General features: G+C 39.2%; 5 protein-coding genes and 2 non-coding genes across 8 annotated transcripts; 3 read left to right on the top strand and 4 right to left on the bottom strand.

The window, feature by feature from the left end:
- Positions 1–10,227: 10,227 nt before the first annotated feature.
- Positions 10,228–16,531, bottom strand: LOC108129086 (probable serine/threonine-protein kinase tsuA). Its single transcript, XM_017247010.2, has 3 exons — positions 16,117–16,531; positions 11,596–12,239; positions 10,228–11,519 (listed from the first exon to the last, which is right to left on the bottom strand). Exons 2-3 carry the CDS (start codon positions 12,225–12,227, stop codon positions 10,736–10,738), a joined length of 1,416 nt encoding a protein of 471 aa, XP_017102499.2. The 5' UTR covers positions 12,228–12,239; positions 16,117–16,531; the 3' UTR covers positions 10,228–10,735.
- On the top strand, positions 14,401–14,473 carry TRNAV-AAC (transfer RNA valine (anticodon AAC)). Its single transcript has one exon. It is a non-coding gene; the product is annotated as a tRNA-Val (tRNA).
- On the bottom strand, positions 15,110–15,182 carry TRNAV-AAC (transfer RNA valine (anticodon AAC)). The gene has a single exon. It is a non-coding gene; the product is annotated as a tRNA-Val (tRNA).
- Positions 16,532–17,341: 810 nt separating the features above from the next.
- LOC108129076 (chondroitin proteoglycan-2) lies at positions 17,342–18,559 on the bottom strand. The gene is made up of 4 exons (XM_017247000.3): positions 18,523–18,559; positions 18,232–18,462; positions 17,632–18,119; positions 17,342–17,566 (listed from the first exon to the last, which is right to left on the bottom strand). The coding sequence occupies exons 1-4, from the start codon at positions 18,545–18,547 to the stop codon at positions 17,342–17,344; spliced, it is 969 nt and encodes a 322-aa protein (XP_017102489.3). The 5' UTR covers positions 18,548–18,559.
- Positions 18,560–19,361: 802 nt separating this feature from the next.
- On the top strand, positions 19,362–20,435 carry LOC138926419 (protein obstructor-E). Its single transcript, XM_070280426.1, has 4 exons — positions 19,362–19,430; positions 19,482–19,622; positions 19,688–20,124; positions 20,186–20,435. Coding segments are annotated over exons 1-4 (789 nt in total). The 5' UTR covers positions 19,362–19,429; the 3' UTR covers positions 20,396–20,435.
- Positions 20,436–20,686: 251 nt separating this feature from the next.
- On the bottom strand, positions 20,687–21,731 carry LOC138926364 (peritrophin-44). The gene is made up of 3 exons (XM_070280178.1): positions 21,471–21,731; positions 20,974–21,410; positions 20,687–20,914 (listed from the first exon to the last, which is right to left on the bottom strand). Exons 1-3 carry the CDS (start codon positions 21,715–21,717, stop codon positions 20,696–20,698), a joined length of 903 nt encoding a protein of 300 aa, XP_070136279.1. The 5' UTR covers positions 21,718–21,731; the 3' UTR covers positions 20,687–20,695.
- Positions 21,732–22,381: 650 nt separating this feature from the next.
- LOC108129091 (uncharacterized) lies at positions 22,382–23,902 on the top strand. Of its 2 annotated transcripts, none has more exons than XM_017247014.3 (3): positions 22,382–22,486; positions 22,708–22,772; positions 22,858–23,897. In XM_017247014.3, exons 2-3 carry the CDS (start codon positions 22,719–22,721, stop codon positions 23,551–23,553), a joined length of 750 nt encoding a protein of 249 aa, XP_017102503.2. In that variant the 5' UTR covers positions 22,382–22,486; positions 22,708–22,718; the 3' UTR covers positions 23,554–23,897. The 2 variants fall into 2 exon arrangements, with proteins under 2 accessions (XP_017102503.2, XP_070136542.1); XM_070280441.1 differs by lacking the exon at positions 22,382–22,486 and adding an exon at positions 22,575–22,595 and having other exon boundaries at positions 22,858–23,902.
- The last annotated feature ends 166 nt before the right edge of the window (positions 23,903–24,068 follow it).

The raw sequence follows: 24,068 nt of genomic DNA, 5'->3' as shown, positions 1-24,068 counted from the left end.
ATGAAATCAATGAAGGGATCGCCCAGCACAGGTTTGTTAACCCCATCTTTATGTTACAAGTAGAATTATAATTTTTTCTTTATCAAGGTGTCAATATAAAGGCGAAAATAGAAGCCATTTTAGAGGATTTTGGATGTGACCTTGAAGTAGACAAACCCGTAATTGTAACTGATCGTGGGTCGAACATGATTAAAGCCTTTTCAAACTCGGAGAACGTTCATTGCATAAACCACTTGCTTAACAACGCTGTTGAAAAAGCTATTAACGCTATTCCCGAGGTGGAAAATATTGTCACAAGTTGCAGCAAGCTAGTCAAATATTTTAAAAAGTCAGGAAATAATTCATCGTTAAGGGTGTCTTTAAAGAGCAGTCAACAGTAAATCCAAATTTGAAAAAATACCATAAATTAGCCTTGTTCCTTTTTCCTCCAACAAACAAACTAATTCAATTCTCACAAACTGAGAAAGAGGCCATAATTAAAGACTGCAAAATTATTATGAGTCTATTATGAGTATATTATTATTTCTACAAGAAAACTTTGACATCAACAATAATGAAACCCAGTTAGTAGACGATGAATTTGCTGATTTTTTCGATGTCCCCCATGTCGATCAAGAAATTTCTGGATATTGTAATATTAATGTAGCATACACCATTGATTTTAATGCTTTAACTTGGTGGCATATGAATAAGCAATTTTTTCCGTTATTGCACAAAACAAGCTGCAAAATATTTTTCATTTCAGCGAGCAGCTCGGCCTCAGAACGTACATTTTCAAACGCAAGAAATTTAATTACAGAAAAGCGTTGTCAAATAGCCACTAATTCGGAAAATATTAACAAAATAATGTTTTTGCATTCGAATTAAAAAAGAAATAAATTAAAACTTAAACATTAGCAGCTCGAATCATTCGAATGAAACGTCTCTGTTTTCAACATTCTCAATTCATTCAATTCGTTTCCTTTTTTCCAGGGACTGCAAATAAGACTTATGAGTTAAAAAAAATTGAACGACAAAAAAACCTTTGTTTGGAGTGGGAAAAGGACACATATACCATTTTTTAACGGTGAATCCAGAAACACAATAAACTTTTATTTCAATTTCTATTGCTAAAATTTAAATATAACTCTTATTTTCAATTTTTATAATAATAATTCAAAATAAGAATTATTTTTCAATTTTTATAAAAAAAATAAAAATAAAAATTATGATTCAATTTTTATTAAAAAAATTGAAAATAAGTGTTACGATTCAATTTTTATTATAAAAATTTAAAATAAAAATTGAACGCAAATAACTTCTGAACCGAGTGGACTATTAAAAAACCGCTTAAATTTGTATGATCTGTGGCGCGGTACCTTTCAAATGATGTATCGAATGTCCTTAAAGGACATAATCAAGGATTCCTTAATTATTCAATTTATTTAGTTATATTTCTAGTGTGGGTCAACAGGGGTATATTCGGAATCAATGTATAATACTATCGAGACCACCGCGTTGAAGTAAAGACGCTTGGCGTGATTGCGCTCCATGAAGCATGAAAATTGAAAATGTGCTGAACGAGTTTTTAATAAAAAAAAAACGGCAAGTCTACACTGTCACTTCAGACAATGGCAAGAATGTCATTAAAGCGATCGACTTCATGAACAAAGAATTGAATTCTGAATTTTGTGACGAGTTTGACGATGACGACCTTATGAAAGATATTCGCGTTCACTCTATACATTCGATTAGATGTGCCGCCCATTCCATGCAATTCCATTCCATTCCCAAATTTCTAGTAGAAATATAACTAAATAAATTGAATAATGAGGATTCCATGATTAAAACATTTTTAGGACCTGTTTTTTTTATAAAGAGTAATATTGTCATTGCAGATGCCATTATTAAAAAATTTTTCTTCACATAATTCACATAATCGAGTCTTCCTTTTGTAATGAACACTGTTATTTATGGAATTATTAAGGAATCCTTGATTATGTCCTTTAAGGACATTCGATACATCATTTGAAAGGTACTGCGCCACGGATCATAAAAATGTAAGCGGATTTTTAATAGTCCACTCGGTTCAGAAGTTATTCGCATTCAATTTTTATTTTCAATTTTTTTAATAAAAATTGAATCATAATTTTTATTTTTATTTTTTTTATAAAAATTGAAAAACAATTCTTATTCTTAATAATTATTATAAAAATGGAAAATAAGAGTTATATTTCAATTTTTGTCATAAAAATCAACAAATAATTTTTATTTAATAATTTTTATTTTAAAAATTATAACAATTACGGTCCCTGTTTTTTTCTATTAGTTGTGCAAATGAGTAAGAGTAAGAGAACCGAATCTCTCACACCGTGTGTTTTTAGACACTCATGAAGATGTCTAGTGCTTACCAATCTGGTCTTCTACAGTATGTAGCTTCAAATCTTTATGAAGAGTTGTCCCGCGCACCTACCAGGGACAGTTTGTTACATTCCTTAGTATCCGGTTCTGCAACACCTGGATTCGTTTATAATTGGATTTGGCTGCGATTCCACAAATCTGTATTTCATAAAGCCAAATTGGCAGAATACAATGCGCATATACCGCTCTTTTGGATCTAAGCGGCAATTTGCTCTTTCTTTTTATAAGCCAACGCAGTTGCTGGTTCTCAGTTTACATTTTCTATCCGTGGCTATAAGATGTGGCCCAAAGGTAAGTCGCTTATCCAAGGTAATTCCAAGATATTTTGCTTGTGAAGACTGCTCCAGAGTGACTCCCTCTAGTTGAATTTCCGGCGTATTAACTATTTTTTCTCTTCAGTGTGAAACAGGTGTTCGTTGTTTTCAGCGGATTGATCTTCAAATTCCACCGTTTGCACCAAGCTACAAGAGATATAAGATACTCCTGCAGCCCATTAGCTGCCTCATGGCGACAGCTGGAGTTGTAGATGACTGCAATGTCATCTGCATAGGTCGCAGTAAGAGCTTTGGAGGAAGCTATCATATGTTGATTGTTGGGGCTGGGTATATCAGTAGTATATAACGAATAGAGCAACGGTCCAAGTACGCTGCCCTGCGGAACTCCTGTCATAAAGTTGCATTTTTTTGTACCCTCCTGCTTTGTTAATGCAAACATCTGAATTGGACAAAGTAAAAAAATTTTGTGTTTCTTTAATTGCTGATAAACCAATAAAATATAGTACTTCCTAACTGATTCTTTGGATCAGTCAATAAATACCTTAAGCGATGCCTATTTCTTTTCAAAATTAATCAATAAAGCAGCGTATAAGGCAGAGGAAACCCCAAGCGAAGAAAGTCAAATATTCCAGAGAAATTGTTGAAATGTCTAACAATTTCAATTTAATCGATTGATGGAAAACTAATAAAAGCAAATTTCCAAGGCTATATAGTATATAGGAGGTGAGATGGCTAAGTCGTGGAAAATGCCTTAAGCGCTTTTTTGAGCTTAGAAAGGAGTCGGTTGAGTTCTTGGAACAGAACATGCCAAGCGTCGAATTTTTAAGCGAAATAAAATCACAATACTTCAACACATCAGTCTTGGATTTTTAACAGACTTAACTTCTCACCTTAAAAATTTGAACTGCAACCTTCAAGGTCAAAATAGGCATATTTTTCAGTTAATGGGTTCCATTGAAGGGTTTTTGAAAAAAATCGATGTATTTTTATTTGATTTACAACGCAATAAGTTAAGTAGTTTTCCTTCATTAAAATTAGTTTTTGACGAATTTAATATTATTTCTTATGATTTTACTGAATTTAATAACCATATTAATTTTTTAAAACTTAATTTTGAAAAACGTTTTATGGACTTTGATGATATTAAAAATAGTATGGATATTTTTTATAACCCCATAAATTGCAAAATACTAGATCAAAATCCTGCGTTTCAATTGGAGTTGTGTAATATGCAATCCGATTATGAACTAAGGGCATGCAATTTAACAGGGCTTGATTTTTGGAAATGTGAAGGTGTCAAAAAATATACGTCTCTGCGTAGTAACATATTGCGAATGTATTCTATGTTTGGGAGTACGTATGTTTGTGAAAGCGCATTTTCCACTCTTAAGTTAATAAAGAATATTTATAGAAACCGATTAACAAATATCAATTTGGAGGCCCTTTTAAAATTATCTACAACTAAAATTAATATAAATATTGATGAGTTTTTAAATTTAGTTTAATTTTTAAACAAGAATTAATTATTTTTTATTATTATAATTTTTTTTTTATTTTATTAATTTTTTTTGTCCTATTTTTTTTATTTAATACCTATTATTTTTTTTTTAAAGCTACCTATTAATAATATAATAACTATAAAAAAAAAAACTACACATTTCTTTTCTCTCAGTGAACTTCTTGAAACACACCGACTTTTTCGTTCTATGTGTGCGTGTGATTTCGTTCATATGTATTGTTTCATGCTCTGCCGTAAGGCAGTTTTGGGCACCACTGCTATATACGGTTGCAATGAATTTAAACTCCATACCAGCAGCAGAGAGCTCTTTTTCATTAGCTGGATACGTAATAACAGAGATGCGTAATAGACTTGCACCTGGCTCTTTTGATAGTATAATATTTTTAAAAACCTTTCTTTAAAATAAAAATAAATTGGAAAATTTAAAAGTTATATTAAATATATAAATTTGAAAAATAATTAAAATTTAAATAAATTTTATAATATTTGCTTTATTTTATCTTAAAATCTTTTTTTTAACATACAATTTAACAATTGATTTGATTACCATTTGGGCATGAGTCTTTGATCATACTTAATCATACTCGTTGCAGTTCTCTGATTTATACTTTAATAAATATGTACTTATATATGTATATGAATTAAATTTCTTTTAAATTTATTTATATGGGTAGACAAGTTTCGTGGGGTGACTGGCCGGGCCCGGGCCTCAGTGAAAAAGTTTCGGGTTCGGCCGGTCTTCAACACTCCTGAGCCAGGATGTGCAAAGACGGATCAAGCAGATAATGGTGCCATCTCTCATCGACGAAGAGACGAGGAATGTGAGAAGTCGCATCAGCCAGGTAGTGGGCTGTCTGGTGCGTCACGAAGCGAACAAGACGCACTCTTGGGTGTCGGAGCTTTTCGAAATGACATATTTGCATATTTGCCTTTAAAATATTAATATTAGTTTATATATAAAAAAAATTTTATTTTAAAATAAGAGTTTATTTTAAAATTAGGAATTTAAACAAAAGATTGTTTGAAAAAAAAAATGAAGAATAAACGAAAACAAGAGGTGAGTTTATTAGAGAACCTCCTACTGGAGGCCTCTAAGGAAACTGAATAGAAATGTGAAAAGGCTCACCTTTTATAGAAAATGGAGCTAACTCAGAAGTCATGGCCTTCTGGTTTACATAGGCTTTAATACCAAATTAGTATTACCAATGTTAATAAATGCCATTGATAGGCTACACAGCCACACTTGAGGGTTCAAAGGGCGGTAAATTTTAAAATTTGAATGAACCGCCACAGAAACTTAATCTTTTCTTTGGAACACTTCGTCTCCGATTTCTAACATCATAAAATTAGTTTACACTCAGAAACGTATTACCAGTTTCATAATTTAAATTTGACAGTAGCCAGTCCTTGTTATTTTCTTCTCTTGATTCTATGGGGAGAATAAACAAGGAGAAAGCAGACCCTTAACTGATTTGTGTTTTTGAATCGTTTTAAAATGACCGCCTAGAAAATGAATTAATGACCGCCTGCATAACTGGCCGCCTCTATTGGAAAAGGACTCAACGGACCATTTTCTGCGGATTCTTCTTCTTAAAAAAGCATCGATTGCTTACTTAAATTACCCTCCCATTCCCCTCATTATTTTTATAACCTTGCAGAGGGTATTATAATTTTGTCCAAAAGTGTGCAGCACTGTGAAGGAGAATCTCCGACCCAATAAAGTATATATATTCTTGATCAGGATCACCTCCTGAGTTGATATAAGCATGTCCGTCTGTCTGTCTGTTTCTAGGCGAACTGTTCTCTGAATTTTTAAGCTATCGACTTGAAACTTTGCACACACCCTTCTTTTTTTTTTACGCAGTATATAAGTCGGAACGGCCGAGATCGGCCGACTATACCCTATAGCTGCCATATAACTAATTCATCGGAAATGGTATAACTTTGGTGTTTTTAGAGTTAGAGTTCAAATTTTACACGAGAGCTATTTTTGGCAAAATACATATTACGACATACTAAATTTTATACCGATCGGCCGACTATATCCTATAGCTGCCATATAACTGAACGATCGAAAATGACCCAACTTTCGTGTTTTTGAAAATAGAAAGCTGGAACTTAGTACAGATTATATTTTTGGTTAATCAATTGGTCAATAAATTTTGGTAATAATCCGACCTACTAAATTTCATAACGATCGGTCGACTATATCTTATAGCTGCCCTATAACTGAACGATCGGAAATGGTGTTTGGTAAAAATAGTTTGGTGTTTTTTTTTTAGATTTTTAATTGTAATTAATTGGTTTTATTATGATCTTCTCATAATGATCGGACAACTATATCCGATTTTTGCGATATATATCCGGTTTAAACTGCAAAGGTTTAGCTTTCCTTTCTTGTTACTATTCCAGCCAGTTCGTCTACGCTCAAAAGGCTTTTTTCAACATCGGGCCATGTTTAAATAAAAACGGACTAGGCTAACAAGCAAAAAAATTAAAAAATATTTTATTTCTAAATAAAAACTTAACAGTTTTTTATTAAACCCATAACAATATTCGTGTATGTATACGTATACCTTAATAAATATGTACTTAAATATTTATAAATTGCATGTCATTAAAATTTCCTTATATGTGTAAATAAGTTTCGTGCCGGGCACGGGACTTGGGGAAAAAGTTTCGTGTTTGGTCGGGCCGGGCTTCTCTTTGACAACATTTGTAAAATTTTATATTCAGTTGGTTTCTTCTTAAATGTTGGAGCCGAACAGACTTGTAAAATTCTGTTCTTTCCTCTCCGAAGCATTCCACTATATGAAAGTACCGCATTTTCTATTACGTCACTCGAACGAACGAGGATCTTGGGAACAGTCGCTATCATCGGAAGTCAAGGATACTTCTCAAAAATTATCGCCCCAGTGTTATGACAGAATTCGTCACATTTGTGACAATGACCGGTAATTGACTTGAAATACCATTTAGGGACCATGAGGGAAATTGTTCGGCGTTCTGGATAAAGAAAAATTAGGCATTCCCTTATCAACGTGTAGGTTGAAATGCATGGAACACTTTAAACTGGTAGCACTGAGAAAAAGCAGGAATCTCCAGAACTGCAGGAACTCACGCATGATATAACCCATCCGCTCTAGGAAAAGATCAATGATCACGGGGCACTGGCTAATAGGAATGCAAGCGGCTAGACTATCGCCGACACACTACGACTACTGTAGAAGCTGCAGGGATGTAGAAGAGGAGCACTTCCTGTGCCACTGCCCTGCGCTGCCACTTGCAGGGCTCTTTGCCCATGCGGTATCACAAGGAGCCCCAGCGTTTCAAATGGATACGGGTGGTCGATTACTGGCCTCCCGCATCACCTAACACTTTCCAGTGCCAAATTCAATTATCTTGTTGTTTTCAGTTACTTTTTATGTATTTTAACTTTTAAAATATGCCAAAGATTTTGAATCGGATTGAAATCAGGACTATTGCCTGGCCAGTCTAATGTTGATATTTCATTTTCCTGCTAATAATTTACTACCCAAAATAAAAAAAAAGAAGAACGAAAAGCAAAATTAGGGCGGAGCCAAAGTTGATGTACCCTTGCAGTTAAAAGCGATAATAGTGTATATCGCAAAAATAGGATATAGTTGGCCAATCCTTATGAGAATATCATAATATAACCAGTTTATTCCAATGCAAAACAAAAAAAAAGTCCCAAGCTTCCATCTTCGAAAAACCAAAGTTTGTATTTTTACCAAATACCATTTCCGATCGTTCAGTTATAAGGCCGCTATACGATATAGTCGGCCGATCCTTATGAAATTTGGTAGGTCGGATCAACTGACCAAAGATAGAATACATATGTACGAAGTTACAACTTTCTATCTTCAAAAACAAAGTTGGGTCATTTCCGATTGTTCAGATATATGGCAGCTATAGGATATAGTCGGCCGATCCTTATGAAATTTGGTACGTCGTATAATTTTTACGTCATTTTTATTGTCGAAGCATTCTTCAAGCACCTACACACGAAGGGTATTTCTTAACCAATCTGTATGCAATGGACCAAACAGTCTCAACGCTACGATTTCTGCAGTGGATGGCAATCGCACCTATTGGCTTAACATTAAAAAACCTGAGCCTACGAAGAAAATACTCGATGAAGAACCATTGAATAAAAGATACACATATGTTCAGGGAATCCCCATAAAATCGTACCGAAACGTAAAATCAACCATATTCATTGGCAAGGATAATAACAAAATAGCTACACCACGACTTTAGAGCCCCCCAGACAGTAAAAGAGGCCTGCACTAAGATAGACGGACTTTATCAAGTTGGGATTCCCTGGAGAAACAAATTTTCCACACTTTTCCTGAAAGCTATAAAAATGCTTTGAAGAAAATCCCTGCCTAAGAGTAACGTTTAACAAAGCAGAGTTATACCATATAAACAGCATGCTAGAGAAGGGCTATGCAGTCGAACTGAGGAAGGAAGACATGGACAAACGGAAACGATCATGTTCGGTGTTTAAAATGCATAACCCAAACAAACCAAAGAAGGTGAGATCTGTAGACGAGTTGCCAGCGGCGATTCTGTTTCGTGCATTGGCCTACGGGGACGATCTGCTTCCGGAAATTAATCGCAATTTTTGCAATTTTTACAAAATTATCTTTAAAGAATCAGAAATATACCTGAAAAGTTTAATGTTCCAATGTTTTTTTCTTTGTCCTAAATAATTATTCAATATTGCCTATTTTTTGACGTAACTTACCACAATGGACCCTTAAGGCGGTCTTCTCACACGCCAACTTCAACGACGGAACCTTTTGAATTAGTGCCAACTATACGATCAACGATCATACGCTGGGTCACTCTCATTTGTATCTCTGGATGGTGAAGATGACGATGCCCTTTTACCAAACCATCTAACAGATTCTTCTGTTAGAATCAGCTGACGGCTTTAAGACAATGATTAGCCACGAAGCCAATCTCAAGGAACGCCGGTGAGATAAAATAGTGTAGTATAGTGTATAGTGGTAGGCTGGGATGAGGAGATTGTCTAATTGCAAGACTTCATTGAGCAAGCCAGTTTTAATTATGTACATTTCAATAGTTAGTTCCATTCCAAGCGGGAATACCAGATATGGTTTCGATTGAAACCTCAAGCATGGGGTGATATGGGTCCTCTGGGTTTCAAAGGAGCAAAGCGCTCGAAAGAATGGTCCTATCAGGATCAGATACAAAACATAAGTCTAATAGCCGACCAAACAAACTTCTAACATGGTCAATTGGACCTAGGATGTCAAACATGGTGAATGATAAAAATGGTGAGTTATCGACATTAGACCACCTTTGTTCTGGGATATTTAAGTCACCCAAAGCTACAAGCTGGTCACAATGGGCCCTAAGATTAAAAACGGATTGAATAGCGGACAAATTATGGCAGTATGTGAGCGGTTCAGACGAAGGAGGTATACATTTATAAAAGGTATACATATTCTAAAACCATCTATTTTAAATTGATACATGAAATTCTAAAAATCATTCTGTACATTTTTTGCTCGGATCTATCTCGTCTTGTATCTTCTTGAAGGACTATGTCTTTTGTCGTACATATGTAACGTAGCTGCCACGATGGTGGAACTAAGGCAGAAGAGGTTTGTAGCTGACAAAAGGAAGAACATACCATATGCAAATATTATGTAACAACTGGTATACTTTAAATTTTCCGGTGCGAATATAAATAACTCTGTTTTGTACTATTCAGCTAATTTAAATTCCATTTCCACTTTGCCGAAAAAATATGTCCTTTTGTATTTAAGTATTTTGTTTAAAGTGGATGCTGCTTCCATTTAGGCAGTTTTTAAGGGGTTTGAACTAGATTGGGGCACGTGTCTATGATTCTTGGGGTCTTTGGGACTGGAATACAACTGGATTGTTGCATTGTATAGTTTTATTATATAATATTTAGTTTATACACTAAAAAAAACAACACAAGACCTACTTTTTAATTTTTCTTATTAATATTTTTATTGAATATGTACTTCATTCACATAATATATGGCATTCGGCTTTGGTAGTTGAATGCGCCTATGATTTGTTTACTTGATTCTTAGGTTTCCTTTAATGCTGTTTAATGCGATTACTCTCTGTATCTGTTATCCTTTATGTCTAAGTTTATTTCTCGTTGCATTGGCTTGCTTGTTGTCGCTAATGATTAAAAGTACGGTCGTTATAGCTTATGATTATTGATCTCTTGAGCATATCACAGAACAAAAATGACAGTAGAAGAAGTTCTGGGGTCTAGTGGGAAAGTGACTGGAATCTAGTTCGGAGCTTAGAAGTGTAAATATTTTACTCGGAGCTTAAAATTAAATATTCGTGTATGCGTATATGTATTCCTGATATATAACTATGCCGTGTAAATGTCCATAAAAAATGTGATATTCTTTTAGAAAAATACTGAGCAAGAGTTTTGGCATTGGGTATCTACGACCGCGATCAAGGTTCCATAGCTCTCTTCCGCTGGTTTCCGCTGAGCCTAGACGAGAATCTTGTCGTAGGATGGTGGAGGCGACTCGTCCAGCGGCAGTTGTTTCCCCAACGGCCCCGACGTCTGCTCCGGCAGCAAGATGGCTATATGGTAAGGGGGCGGACCAGCCGCGGCTACCGCAGGGTCCCCAGCGACTCCTTGCCGCTCCTCCAGATACCGCACGTCGCTCATCTCTAACAAACAACCGGCCGCTGGTGTCCCATCCTCGCCTGACCCGCGTCTCGTCCCCGGGATGCCGCGGGAGTGGCACACTGCCGCCCGACTCTCGGTGCGACCCGAGCTGGAGAGCAAGCCCTTGGGGATGCGGCAAAGGCTGACCAGGCAGGCGGCTAGAAAGAAAGTGGCAGAAAAGGCGCAGAAGATTATTACCTCCAGGCCAGTGCCTTGGTGGTCGAAGTAGAACTTGGTTCCCGCCACGAACACCGAGGCCAGGACTAGAGAGGCACACATGCCGCACTTCAAGTGGCTAGGCAGCAGCTGGGAGTCAGCGTGCTGGAGCAGGGCGTGGTGTTGCTGCTGCAACTGATTGCTGTGGGTCGTCTGCGGGACGATTTGGGAAGTTGCCGTTGGTGCATTCGAGGCGATTGGTGCAGATGCTGGGGTCGAGGATACCGCCACGGTGGCAGGATGTCGCATGTTACTGCTGGAGTTGTGGCGACGGGGCGTGGCATACGCGTTTGATTGTCGGGTGTTGCTGCTGGCGCTGCTAATATAGTTGCTACTGTGCTGCTGATGAGAGGGGGCGTGATGGTAGGTGCTGTAGCCATCGTCCCTGAGGAGAATCAGAAGTATTAGTAGGTCAGTTTGATCAAGTGTGTTCTATAAGCAATAAGCCCAAGGACACTCACGCATAGACGTACCCGGAATGTGGCTGCTGCGGCGGCAACGGCTGCTGATGCTGCCTCACAGGCACTGCCATGTTGCCGAACTGTGGGTGGTGGTAGCTGTAGTGTTGGTAAGGCTGATGTTGCTGCTGTGCCTGTTGGTGCTGATGTTGCTGCACCAATTGTTGCTGGCTCCTCGGCTGGTGTCGCGTGTTGTGCGGGTGGTGGTGTGAGCCACGTGCCACTAGGGGAATGATAGTTCCGCTGCCGGTGAGGACAGCGGCAGAGGATGCGGTTCCGCTGGCGTTGTTGTTGTTGCTGGCAGTGGCTGTTCCGGTGGTTGTGAGATGGCTGGTGCCCATGTTGGCATTGTTGTTGTTGCTGGTGCTGGAATGTTGTTGCAACAGGTTCTGCTGCTGGCCGTGGAGTAAGTTGTTGTTGCCATATTGCGACTGGCGGCTCGTGCCTGGCTGGATGTCGTAGGGAGTCTGGGGCAGGGATCGGTGCACTGCAGGCTGGCTGCTGCAGCTGGTGGTCTTACTTCGCCTTGGCGGGTGGGCGTAGCTGAGACCGCCTCCGGCGTGTGACAGGGAGGCCGCCACCCGGGAACGTCCGAACCCGCATTGCTGCGAGCGTTTGTCAATCCAGAAATGCATCGCAGAATCCTTCTACAAGGGATGAAAAAATTGGTTATCAATATTTGTTTAATAAATACACTAAAAAAATGTATCTTATTTGGAACTCTTAAAAAGTTTTCATGCTTAATTTTTGTAACATAAGCTTTTCTTTTCAACTATTATAATTACAATATAAATTTAAAGTGTATCTTGACACTCAAAAGTGTTTCTGAAAATGTTTCGCCGCACAAAGCATGTTTATTTGCCAGCTTTGTGACTGTGTATAGACTTTATAGACATCCAATGGACCATTTTCATAATGATACATTTTGTTTTAAATTCTTTACTTATGTTTCCTATCATTGAGATTTTTTGGTGCACTCACAGTCAGAAAGACAGTGGTAATACGTGCTAAGAACTTATTTGAAGTTCAAGCCGTGTGCGCGATGGGAGGAGGCACCCCTTGACTAGACAAAGCACATCTGACTCATTTGGCTTTGTGTCTGCCAGACGGAAATCATCCAAACTCGCACTTTACTCTGTTTGTTTCCCGAAAAGCTTCAACAGGAAGCGTGAGCTTCGCTTTTTCTGATGCTGCCTTACCTCGGTCGCCTTCCTTGTTTGAAAACAATCGTTCTCGTCCTTGTGGTCTGGAGCATCAACCCTCGTCGTGCCTCCCCTTTTGAAAGTGCAACAAGGGACAAAGGTTGTTTTGGCAACACCCTGCCTGGTCAAGGAACCCTTCAAAAGAGGAAAATATTCGTTGAACGCTTTCACTTCCCGTGTCATTGGCAGCCACAGGACCCAAAACACCAAACTCGTACCAATTTGCACAAAGACTCCAAGCCACCCAAACGGAAGGGACAGCCATAAGGTGCATTTCTCTGTATTTTCATTTTTTATGGGTTTTCCTAAGCAAAGTAACAAAAACTTGTAAAAAAAAATACCTTTAATATGTTGTTCTATTTACTGCTAAATGAAACTTTATAAATTTGTATGAATAATTAATCCGAGCTAATAATACAAATAATGAATTATAGAAAGCTGGATGGCAAATAAATTAAAAAAAATAAAATTTATGTAAAATGTAAAAAAATGTACTACAGTAATGAGATTCCAATAGAACTGTTAAAGAACTATCCCTCCGCTTAGAAAAATGTCCCACCAAACCCACAAAGTGCTTCATTGTTCCAGGCGTCTGTATTTCAATTTTTGGTTCTTAGCTCGCTTAGCTGGGCGTTGAACTTTTCCGGGCACGGTGTGTGCCTCCGCTAGTTTCTTTGTGGTCGCTGCGGTATTAGTCAATCACTGGATGGACAAAAAATCGCCACTTCCACCGATGGAAACATTTTTTTTTAAATAACACTCAGACTATTCGAATTATGGGACAAACACTCTGGGGAAACTTTGAGCAAGAAGGGTCCTAACAGTCTTCTAATAACAAAAACGCTTTAATTCGGGAACTTTCCGGATCTGACAGCAGGTTCAAAGTTGAACGACCGTGAACGTTTTCGAGAGGAGCCGAATTACACAATACAATGAAGACACAGAGAAAAGAACTGAGCGCTCAGTGCAAATAAATACCCAAGCTAAAGCCAGAGCAATAAAAATATTTAAACGAGACATTTTGACAACCTTTTGATAGGTTCATTTCGTTTTCATTTCTCGCTGGGCGCCACTCCCCTTTTTTTTGGGATGACACCCCATCTACCCTCCGTTCAATGAGAATCCTTTGTGCAATCGCGTCCCTCGACCTGCCTTTTGTTTGTAGGAAGGTTTTGATGCCATTTGGTAAGGTTCAACTCAGTTGGCCCCTATAGTGGTCAAGTTTCCCGCCCAAGAGATACCAATTCCAAGTACACATGCAAAACAAACTATAAATTTTCTTCTGTTAATTAAAAGAAAGCATCGAGAAAAATCATAAACAAAGTACCAATAAAATTTTGCTCTCTCTCGACCAATTTCATAGGACCCCCATCATGAAACCAAAAATAATTATTTTATCAGCCCCACCCCGACACCATAGACCCTCAACAAAAAACGGCCCAGTCTTTTGGTCGCCTTGAAATAGTTGCTCTTGAAATAGACAGACAAGACTTTCAAATTTTATTCACTGAACGAACCAGTTTAATAATATTTTCGGTCTGGTGTTTCTGATGTATGCTTGCGCTTTGTGGCTGAACGTGCCCTCAGAACGTCCAAGCTTTCAGCTGTTTCCGTGGTGTAGCGGTTATCACATCTGCCTAACACGCAGAAGGCCCCCGGTTCGATCCCGGGCGGAAACAGGTACAAATAATTTTTTTCTTTTTTATTATTAACTTTATAAAAATAAAAATTTATTTATTTATTATAGTTAGTAAAATTAGTGCTAACAATTTAATAAAGCATAGAAAGTTGTAGCATTTTAATTTTATAAAAAATAAAAAATTAATATTTGCATAAAATGTACACCTCAAAGTCAATAAATTGAAAACCTAAAATGTATTTATATATCGTAATAGTCGTAAATATCAGAAAAATGTATTTCAACGTTTAACTGGACTCAGTTTTAATATTTCTGAAAATAATAAAACGAATATGTACCTTTATGTAAAGTTAATTACTAAGCACCGCCCTTTTTTTATCTTTTGGTTGTTTTGTACATTTTTTTATCAATCAATGCAGTAATGATAAATATAATGCTATGTTTAAAGACCTAAAGATTTAATTATATTTAAATAATTTATTTCCTACTTTCTAATAAAGACTTCTTATCTTCATACTTTATAAAATCCCTTAAACATATAGATTGTTAAGTATGTAAATAAAGTTACTAATTTTAGTTTAAACTTCTTGATTACTATGCTATATATTAAATAGTCAACATTTAAAACTGTTTTCAAGTATTTCTCTTCTGGAAAAAAGAAAAAAAGTTATTCTCCTGTTTCCGCCCGGGATCGAACCGGGGGCCTTCTGCGTGTTAGGCAGATGTGATAACCGCTACACCACGGAAACAGCTGAAAGCCGAGCGCCCCCAATGCTTACTTGAGCTTGAGGCAAATTCCGTACCGGAAAAACTATTTGAACGTGGAGAGATAAAGCTGATAGTGTCGGGATATACGCACAAGCATATTTATTAATAAACTTGTTAGGGAACTGGGAATAAGTGATTAGATTTCATTTTTTCAATTGCATAAAATTCGTTTCAGCCAATGGCTATGTATTTGTTGGGAATATAAATAAAATAAACTTTTCCAAGTCAAACAGAAGCGCGGGAATTTGTACTATTTATTTTATTTTGGCGGATGTCCGAAAAATTGTTTTTCAAACTTTGCCCGATCGCTTCATAAATGTTTGCTTCAGCCCGCCAGCCATCTATGCGTCATCGAAAAAAGATGCCAAAACAAAACAGAAATTGTAAACTTTAAAGCGCGGCCATCATCCCCATTTTACTCTTTTACTCTCACTTGCTGCTTTCGCTGTTAACCTTTGTGCCGTTCCTGCTCTTCGCCGTTCGCTCCCTCGTGCCCTTCTGGTTGGCGGGAAGTGAATTTGTTTCATTCGCGAGACTACAGTGAAGAAGCGGTCGGGCTGGCGATTAAATCTGAATAAAGAGTAGGGGCCGAGGGCGTGCAATGGCTGGCTGGCTGGCTGGCAGGCAGCATAGAATATCTGTCCTCATGTCTCCTCGTCCAATCCACAAGAATGAAAAAATCCCTGCCCACTTGATGGCGTACGCTGCGTATGAGCAATGCGATGCAATATATGTGCATATATATGTATGAATTAAGTACATATGCATCACATATGTATGTATATGTACATACATATATACAAAAATGTATATACAAGATTTTATATAAACATGACTGTATGTATGCGTTTGATGGCTTGTGGGTTGTTTTCAAGTGCATGTCAATTCAGCACCTGATTGTTGGCTTTCGTTTACCTGCAATATTTTCTTAGGATGTCCGAATACTTTTCTGTCAGCTTTTCAATGCCTTCGCCTATTGGCACGTTGCTGTCACGTTTCTTGTTATTGCACACATATTGTTTCTGCCTGGTCGTGTTTTTGCAGCTCTGGCAGAAGTCCTTGGGCGCTCACCCGACCCGACAGGACCAGCCAGCACACTTTTCAAGTAACGGAACCGCGTTGGAATTGAATATTTCCATCAAATCTGGCTTCTAACTCACACGGACTTCGAATTCGCCTTAAAGTTTAAACTGCAAGCTCTTCGAGCTACTGTATCTGCTCAGCCTTCCGTGAAGGAACTGGCGGATGGAAGGGACGGGGATGCAATTCTGACTCCGGATCCGAATTCGATACGAATGTAGCAAGGACTCAAAGCCAACTGAATTGTAAATGCAGCTGGACGAGCACCGTGCTCGTTTTCACTTTCACGGATTTGGCAGAAACTCTTTGCCCCCCTCGGTTCACAGTGTTTTCATCAGAGCAAAACTGGAAAAAATTTCGGGCTGTTGCAAAATATTTCCTTATAAGTGGTACTCCCTTAATTTTTGCTTTTGGTTGTGTCCCCAGTACCTTGAGAAAATACTGCAAGATTTTTATATTATTACAGTACACATTTATCTTAAGTAGCTTCTAACAAACAGAAATACTTCAACAATTTCGGGAAGTGTAAAGTGGGCGAGCGAGGCAGAAAGTGTTTTGTTTTTGTTTTCTGTATATTCAGGGGGTGTGCTTTCATTCTCTCTCTCTCTCTCTCTAAATTATCCTCTCCGCTTTTCTCAGATAATTCTCTTAAAACTCGCGAGACATGCGCGCCATTGTGAATGAATAAAAATTGTTTCTGAATATTACCGTATAAACCATTATGAATAAAGTCTTATAGCGAGAATGCCGCGCATTTTTTAAAATTACAAAAATGTTTGATCAATTTTGTTTCAGTTTAATATGTATAAAAATCTTTTTATATTTCTCATTAGTACATACATTTTTGAAATTGGAAATCTATACCATATGGACTCTATAGATTCAAGATGTCAACGTTTTTGCGCTCAACCTGAGCTTAAAATGTGGATGATAAATTTGAAAATAAAAAGATAAGAGATATAAAATAAATGACACAGCATAAAAAACAATGTTTACAATTTTTATTTGACTTTAATTTTTTGTCAGTGTTTATATTTTTTTAAAATTTTAACTCTTAATGTTAGTGGCCAATGTTTTGGAGCTCGCGACAATCCTGCACCTTGGGATCGTAGTACAGTCCTGGCGTACAGTCCAAAGTAACACCACGACCATCAACGCAGTAGTAGTAGGCGTCCTTACGCGATTTATGCTGGTAGAAAAAGACTCCTTCTTTTGGGCAAGTGATGTCCGCACGTCGCAACGGTGAGCGGGAGTAAGGCTTAATGTTCCTGACCTTCGCTTCGATCTGGAAGATAAGAAAAATAATTAAAAAAAGTTGGGTCCTGTTAATATTAATATTAGCTAACTAACCGTGCAATTCACATGCTCTTCGAAGTCGCAGCACTCGCAATCAGGATTGTAGGCCAAGCCGGGAGCGCACTCCTGTTCCCAGGGGCGGCCGTTGGAGCAGACGAAATACTTGGAGCAGGAGGCCTTGCTGGCTAGATAAATTATATTCTCCGGCTGGTCGGTGGCTGAGCAGTCGTTGGCCACGCAGTCCACGTACTGTGGAAAGTCGCAACGATCGGTGGCGTTATTGTACTGGAGGTTGTCGTGGCACTCCCGGAGCACTGGACGGCCGTAGTAACAGAGGACGTATTTGGAACAGGTGTTATCGTAGCAGAAGCTGCTCATCGCGAATGGCTCGCATGTGGGTAAGCACTGGACCATGCTCCTCCAGGTGCACACCTGGAACACAGGATCGAAGCCCAATTCGCACGGTAGCTCCGGATCCTGGCAAAGGTACGGTGACTTCTCCTCGATTTCCTGACAACTACCGATTTCGTGTATGGTGCCGTCTAAAAGAGGGAGTGAAATTGAATACTTAGTTACAACTTTTGGGATTAATACAAGCTGTAATTAAAATAGTCCATAATTCGCAAAATGGAGTAAGGCTAAATTTTGACTTACTCTGGCACTCAATATACTTCGCACAGTCCCCGACATAGGGAAGATAAACACCATCAGCGATGTTGCGGCAAACATTGATCTGAGTATTATTATACATGTCGTACTGATCTTCGGAGATTTCGGCATCACGATCATCGTCGGGTGCAGGAGCCACCACCAGGTCATCCTCGCTCCTAGCACGACGCATCGTTAGTAGTGTCAGAAGAAAAAACAAGGTATTTCGCCAATTCACTGCATAATTTTATAGATTTATAAATTCGGAGGGTAACACCTTTCTCCAGCGCTACTTACTCCTTGATAGTGCGCAGCGTGCCATCAACTGTTTGGCCATAGCCTGGAAAAAAACCATTTATATCTGTTATTTTACCAGGCACTTTTAATGAGTACTTGCCTTTCTCTTATCAGCCAGACTTAGGCACACGACTGCTCTGAATACTAGCGGTTTTATATACACGCAGAGAAAATAATTGGTTTCTGACTCAGCGGTGGCGTTTGGGTTCCGCATACCATTCAGTCTTGAAACTGCCAAAAATATATGTTCTATTTTTATTTCTTGCGGTGTTCCGCTTTTAATTTGTCCGCAGAGAAGAGTGCGATAATGCTAGTACTAGTTTGATTTTAGGGAAGTACAATATTGGCAATTGGGTACATATTCTACTTCCAAGAACCCAAGTCTATTAAATAACGGTTGAGATGAATGGTAATACTAGTAAGTCTAACATTATACAATTTTTATCTATGGGAATTTATTGGGAATATATATGAACGTATTTTAATTATTTGTTTCGTTTATAAATATTTGGAAAACGTTTACTCGATTTGTAGTTTCCTCCTGATTCCTTCAATGAGAAAGTGTCTACCTAATTGTTACATTGCACCAATTACATGAAATCTTAAGAGACCCATCGGTAACTCGTCAAGGCACGTGTTTCCTAATGCGGCGCTTAGTTATCGTTCTTGAGGATTCATCTCATTACGGCCTGCTCAGATTGGACCTTGTTCGTTGGCACTATCTTTCGACCAATTTAAATGAGATGAGTTTGAACAACTCTAATTACAGCACAAAAAACACGCATCCTTATCTGATAACGAGTTCCCTTAACAGGGAGTCAAGTTTTTGAGCCAATGGAGTCGCATGGTATAAATGGAAACGATTTGTGGCTCAGACAATAGTTGGTTGCTGATGCTGCAGTGAAATAGTGAGTATGAAGACCTTAGATGAGAGCGAGTTTTAAGCATCTGTTCCGCAGTGGTGCACCTCCGAGTCCTCCACCTTCTAGCCCTTATAGGAGTCGCTGCAGTTAATGCCGATGTTAATATATGCGAGAATGTGGTTAATAATCTCTTCCTGCCGCATGTGAGCAACTGCAGCCAGTACTACCTTTGCATGGGTTAGTTCGTTAATTTGCATTCTTCAATTGTCTCATTTATAATTCCAATCACGGTTGTTTCGCAGAGGAGGTGGCCGTGCCTCGGACGTGTCCTTTAGGATACTACTTCGATTTTGCCTCTCAAGAGTGCACGGATGTGATGGCGACCCAATGCATCCCGTCGTGCCAGGGCCGGGGTCTGTCCTCATTCGGCTACCCCCGCACCTGCGACAAGTACGTTCTCTGCTTCGACAACACCCCAGTAGTCCGGAAATGCTCCTCAGGACTTCAGTACAACGACCAGACCGATCGCTGCGACTATCCTCAATACGTGGATTGCGCCGAGAATCTGTGCATCCGTCAGAACAACCCGCAGGCAATCGTCTACGCATCCAGCAAGTCGCGCTGCGACAAGTACTACATATGCCTGAATGGTCGTCCCATAGCCCAGAACTGCACCTCGGGTTTGAAGTTCAACAATGAAACCGACAGTTGTGACTTTCCCTCGAAAGTTGAGTGCGACGTAAGTATCGAGTTGGCAGATGATCAAAAAAAGATTATACAAAATCATCTTCTGCCATTAGGTCGAGACCCTCCAGCGCAACATTCTACCCTTTGCTCGCGCTCCTCCACGTAGGGCGACTGTCGAGTGCCCTGCGGAGGGCGCCCACTTTATAGCCCACGAAAAGCGACAGGACGCTTACTACTACTGCCTGAACGGTCGCGGTATTACCCTGGACTGCACTCCTGGCCTGGTGTTTGATGCTCAAATCGGCGAATGCCGCCTCCCTTAGCTTGGAGGCCAATAGTTTTCAATAATAAATATCTGCTTTTGCCAGCACATATATTTGTCTATTAATTCAATCAGTAAATTATCCTACAGTAAGTATATATATGTAGCTATGTATATACATATAATATCTATAAATAAAACAAATATAATTTGCTTAAATGTGATTCGTTTTTCTATTTCTAAGAATCTCAAAAATTTTACTGACTTCCGTAATTTTTTCAGCTTTATATATTATCATCCAATGTAAACAAAGACAAGACTAAATAAATTCTAGAATTCAAGATGTATAGATTTATTGATTTTAATATCCCACGTTTTTAGGTTCACGGCACTCCTTTACCGCAGGATCAAACCATAATCCCTGTGAGCACTCCAGAATCAGGCCGTGGCCCATTGCACAGTAGTGGTAGGCGTCCGGACGTGTCTCGTGGGCATAAAAGTGGACACCTTCGGAGGGACAGATCACTTCAGACGGCTTAGGGGAAATCCGATGATAGGTTAGTCTTCGTTGAGGGGATATCTGTGGAATTTGAGTAAGAGCTTTAATAAAGTTACGTCTGGCGACCTATGCCCTTTCACCTGGCAGTTGGAGTTCAAAGGAATGTCGCAGCAATTGCACTTAGTGCTAAAATGTAGCCCTGTGGCACACGTCTGTTCCGTGGGAATTCCGTTGCCGCAAAGGAAGTACTTTTCGCAGGAACTTTTGCTGGGCACGTAGCGCAGATGGTAGGCATTGAAGTATATGGAGCACTCCGACTCGACGCAGTCTACGTTCTGAGGGAAGTCGCAGCGGTCTGTCTTAGAGTTGTACTGCAGATCGTCCTGGCACTCCCTCAGCACAGGATGGCCGTAGTAGCAGAGCACATACTTGGTGCAAGTGCGCTGGTAGCCAAAAGTACTGAACTTAAAAGCCTCACAGGTGGGTAAACAATTCGCCTTGCCAGGATTCACACAGCTCTGAGTGGCGGCATCGAACTGATAGGGCCACTCGCACCTGAGCTCAATGGCTTTGCCGGCTGGATGATTTAAAAATTTCAATATAGCTATGATATACAGATTATTGGGACGGAACTCACATCGGCACAGATAGTACTTGTTGCAATCACCCACAAAAGGCAGGAACACATTGTCGACCACATTCTGACATAGACTAAGGTTCCCCACGATCAGGGGATTATTATCGCCGTCTTCTTCATCGGATGTAGTTGGGGCACTAATTTCAATATCTTCATCGGGTGCAGTTGTGGGTGTAACTTTAATATCTTCACCGGATTTGGCGCCATCTAAGCTTTGTGTCCTTGCCGTCCACAGGGCATATACCATGAATATAAAAATAAAGCGCCCTAAAAGAAAAAGTATTAGTTTTTCCTAGCATTTTATCTTAGTACTCGACCAACATCTACTCATCATCACTGCTTAAAGGAAAATACTGGTTGCAATGTACGATATTCTACCTCTGTATATGAGATTTCTTCTTCCAACCTATTGTCTTATCTGTAAAACAGTGAACATATTAATTCACGGAAGATAGTGGCTTCCTTTATAGGAACACTTTGTCTAAAATCTTAAATATGCAATAATGTATAGGGGAATAGTTATGGTACTTTGATGGGTATTCTTAGAAAGAATGATTCAAGTTATTTACCTAAAAAATAGCCACTGATAATGGAACTGTATTGTGATCTCATTTGAAACTTCATCTCGATAATGGATGGGTTTTTTTTTATAAATTTCCATTCAATTCCAACTTTTCGATTTTTGTGGAATTTTATAAAGTTTTGGCACACTCACATCCATAGAAATATATTAAAATAAAATCGTATATCCTCGTGCGTTTTCCGAAGCTTCTATCCATTTTCGGCAGGCTATGGTATAAAGTTATCCAGAACCACCCACAATGTAGATCCCACATCATTATTGAAACGCTTGCCGCCTGCTCAACGAATTTCAAAGTGTTACATATAGACACGATCGTTTGAAAATATTTTTGTTTTCGGCGCAGCGTTTCAGTTGGAGCTTTGGCATCTCTCGGCAAACAGCCCTATTTAGCGCATAGAAAATACATATTTTTGTTAAGAAGGAAATTTTTAAGGTAAAATATTTGTCTTTTCCGCTGTGTAAGTTTCAAAAGTATTTCTGAGCTGCCAAGTGCTGGCACCCATCAGATCCACAATCGTGTTTGACACAATTGCAACTGAAAAGTAAATTGAACAAAGAAGGATTTATTTATAGCCAATGTTTCATTGGGAGTGTGTGTTTGTATGTACGCAGAATACATACGTTTGTAATAAAAATCTTCTCTGTTTTCTGTAGGCTTTTCGACGATGGTCAACGAGTTGAACAGACCTCAGACTGGGGATAATGCTGCACTGAGCGAGGTAAGGTCTAATCGTCTGATGCCTATTATCTACCCAGACGGGTTATGAATAAATCCCCAAATATTTAATGAAATTAACTTTCAAGCGTCTGGCAGCCTCCAACCTGCAGCTTCAGGAGATGCAGGAGGAGCACAGGCAGCTGTTGCTGGAGATGGAGACCCTGCGAACACGCGCAGCCGAGCTAACGCGTCTGAATGCGCAGCGTCACCAAGTTCGGGAGGCAGCTAGTGAGGCCGCTCCGCTCCAGGAACCGCTAGCCACACAAGAGGAAGTCCCAACTCAGCCAGATTCAACTAGTGCTCCTCATCCTGATCCAGTTCCATCGGAAAGTCCAGAACCTAACCAAGAGGAGACCTCCACCAGCGACGAGGACAAGGAGGAGACGGCGAGTTACCTTCAGGAGAAGCTGAACGAGATTGCTAATCTGAAGGCGCAGTTTAAAAGAGTCCAGCACATGGTGGACACAACCAAGTTGATCGAGCAGCATATTTCCACCAGGGAGACCTCGCAAAGCTCTTCTTCCAGCCATAGCAGTCGCCAGACCACGACCTCGGAGGTCCGAGTGCCTGTCCAGAGGGAGGAGCCTGCATCCAGCGAAGGCCAAAGCCCGAATGCCTCAGAGAGTGCGCCTCCTGACAACGCAGAGTTACTTAATGCTATGCTGAACATGTTCACCGACTTCACGAGCGATCTTAGGGGACAGGCGGAAAGCCTCCGGGCTGAGAGGGATCGAATTAGGACTCTCAAGGAAGAAATTATGCAGCGCAAACAGGGAAAATAAGACCCACTCTTGCAATGGTTTAAACCAGGGGTGCTCAACGCCTATACACTGAGTGCACTTTTGTTTTTGTAGATGCTCTGTGCTTATGGCTAGTGCGCCCATAAGCACCGTGCATATGGGCTTCGATTACCATGCGAAACAAAAACAATTTTGCTTGTTTCTTCATTACATCTCTATCCGTCGTCACGCTTCGCTGAACGCAGTGTATTTTGTTTTTGTTTTTTCCTCGAGCACATGCACTGGAACTTATTCTTCTGTCTGCTTTGGCTTTTGATTTATTTCGTGGGACTAAATAATAATAATCTGGAAGCTCAATTAAAATTATCAACCACTAAAATTAATATAAATATTGAATCTTTTTTAAGCCAAATATAAAAAAAAAAAAAAATAAATAAATATTTAAAACTGTTTTTTCTTTCTCTCAGTGCACAGTTGCGCCCCAACACTAAAGCGCCGCTACATATGTACACGTTTTCTTGTGTCTGTGTTAGTAAACGCACTGCCATAAGACGAAT

The sequence above is a fragment of the Drosophila bipectinata genome, chromosome 3L (assembly GCF_030179905.1).
Source record: "Drosophila bipectinata strain 14024-0381.07 chromosome 3L, DbipHiC1v2, whole genome shotgun sequence".
NCBI lineage: Eukaryota > Metazoa > Arthropoda > Insecta > Diptera > Drosophilidae > Drosophila > Drosophila bipectinata.
This window is presented reverse-complemented; position numbering and strand designations above follow the sequence as displayed.

Bases quoted from the DNA above. Each gene is read 5' to 3' on its own strand.
- LOC108129086 (XM_017247010.2), bottom strand. From the start codon at position 12,227: ATGCATTTCTGGATTGACAAACGCTCGCAGCAATGCGGGTTCGGACGT. The intron at 11,520-11,595 runs GTGAGTGTCCTT...GATTCTCCTCAG, and splicing joins CATTCCGGGTACGTCTATGC to GGACGATGGCTACAGCACCT.
- LOC108129076 (XM_017247000.3), bottom strand. From the start codon at position 18,547: ATGGCACGCTGCGCACTATCAAGGA. The intron at 18,463-18,522 runs GTAAGTAGCGCT...AAAATTATGCAG, and splicing joins ACGCTGCGCACTATCAAGGA to TGAATTGGCGAAATACCTTG. The intron at 18,120-18,231 runs GTAAGTCAAAAT...TCCCTCTTTTAG, and splicing joins GAAGTATATTGAGTGCCAGA to ACGGCACCATACACGAAATC.
- LOC138926419 (XM_070280426.1), top strand. The intron at 19,623-19,687 runs GTTAGTTCGTTA...GTTGTTTCGCAG, and splicing joins CCAGTACTACCTTTGCATGG to AGGAGGTGGCCGTGCCTCGG. The intron at 20,125-20,185 runs GTAAGTATCGAG...TTCTGCCATTAG, and splicing joins CCTCGAAAGTTGAGTGCGAC to GTCGAGACCCTCCAGCGCAA.
- LOC138926364 (XM_070280178.1), bottom strand. From the start codon at position 21,717: ATGGTATATGCCCTGTGGACGGCAAGGACACAAAGCTTAGATGGCGCC. The intron at 21,411-21,470 runs GTGAGTTCCGTC...TAAATCATCCAG, and splicing joins CAAGTACTATCTGTGCCGAT to CCGGCAAAGCCATTGAGCTC. The intron at 20,915-20,973 runs GTGAAAGGGCAT...CAAATTCCACAG, and splicing joins CTTTGAACTCCAACTGCCAG to ATATCCCCTCAACGAAGACT.
- LOC108129091 (XM_070280441.1), top strand. From the start codon at position 22,719: ATGGTCAACGAGTTGAACAGACCTCAGACTGGGGATAATGCTGCACTG. The intron at 22,773-22,857 runs GTAAGGTCTAAT...TTAACTTTCAAG, and splicing joins ATAATGCTGCACTGAGCGAG to CGTCTGGCAGCCTCCAACCT.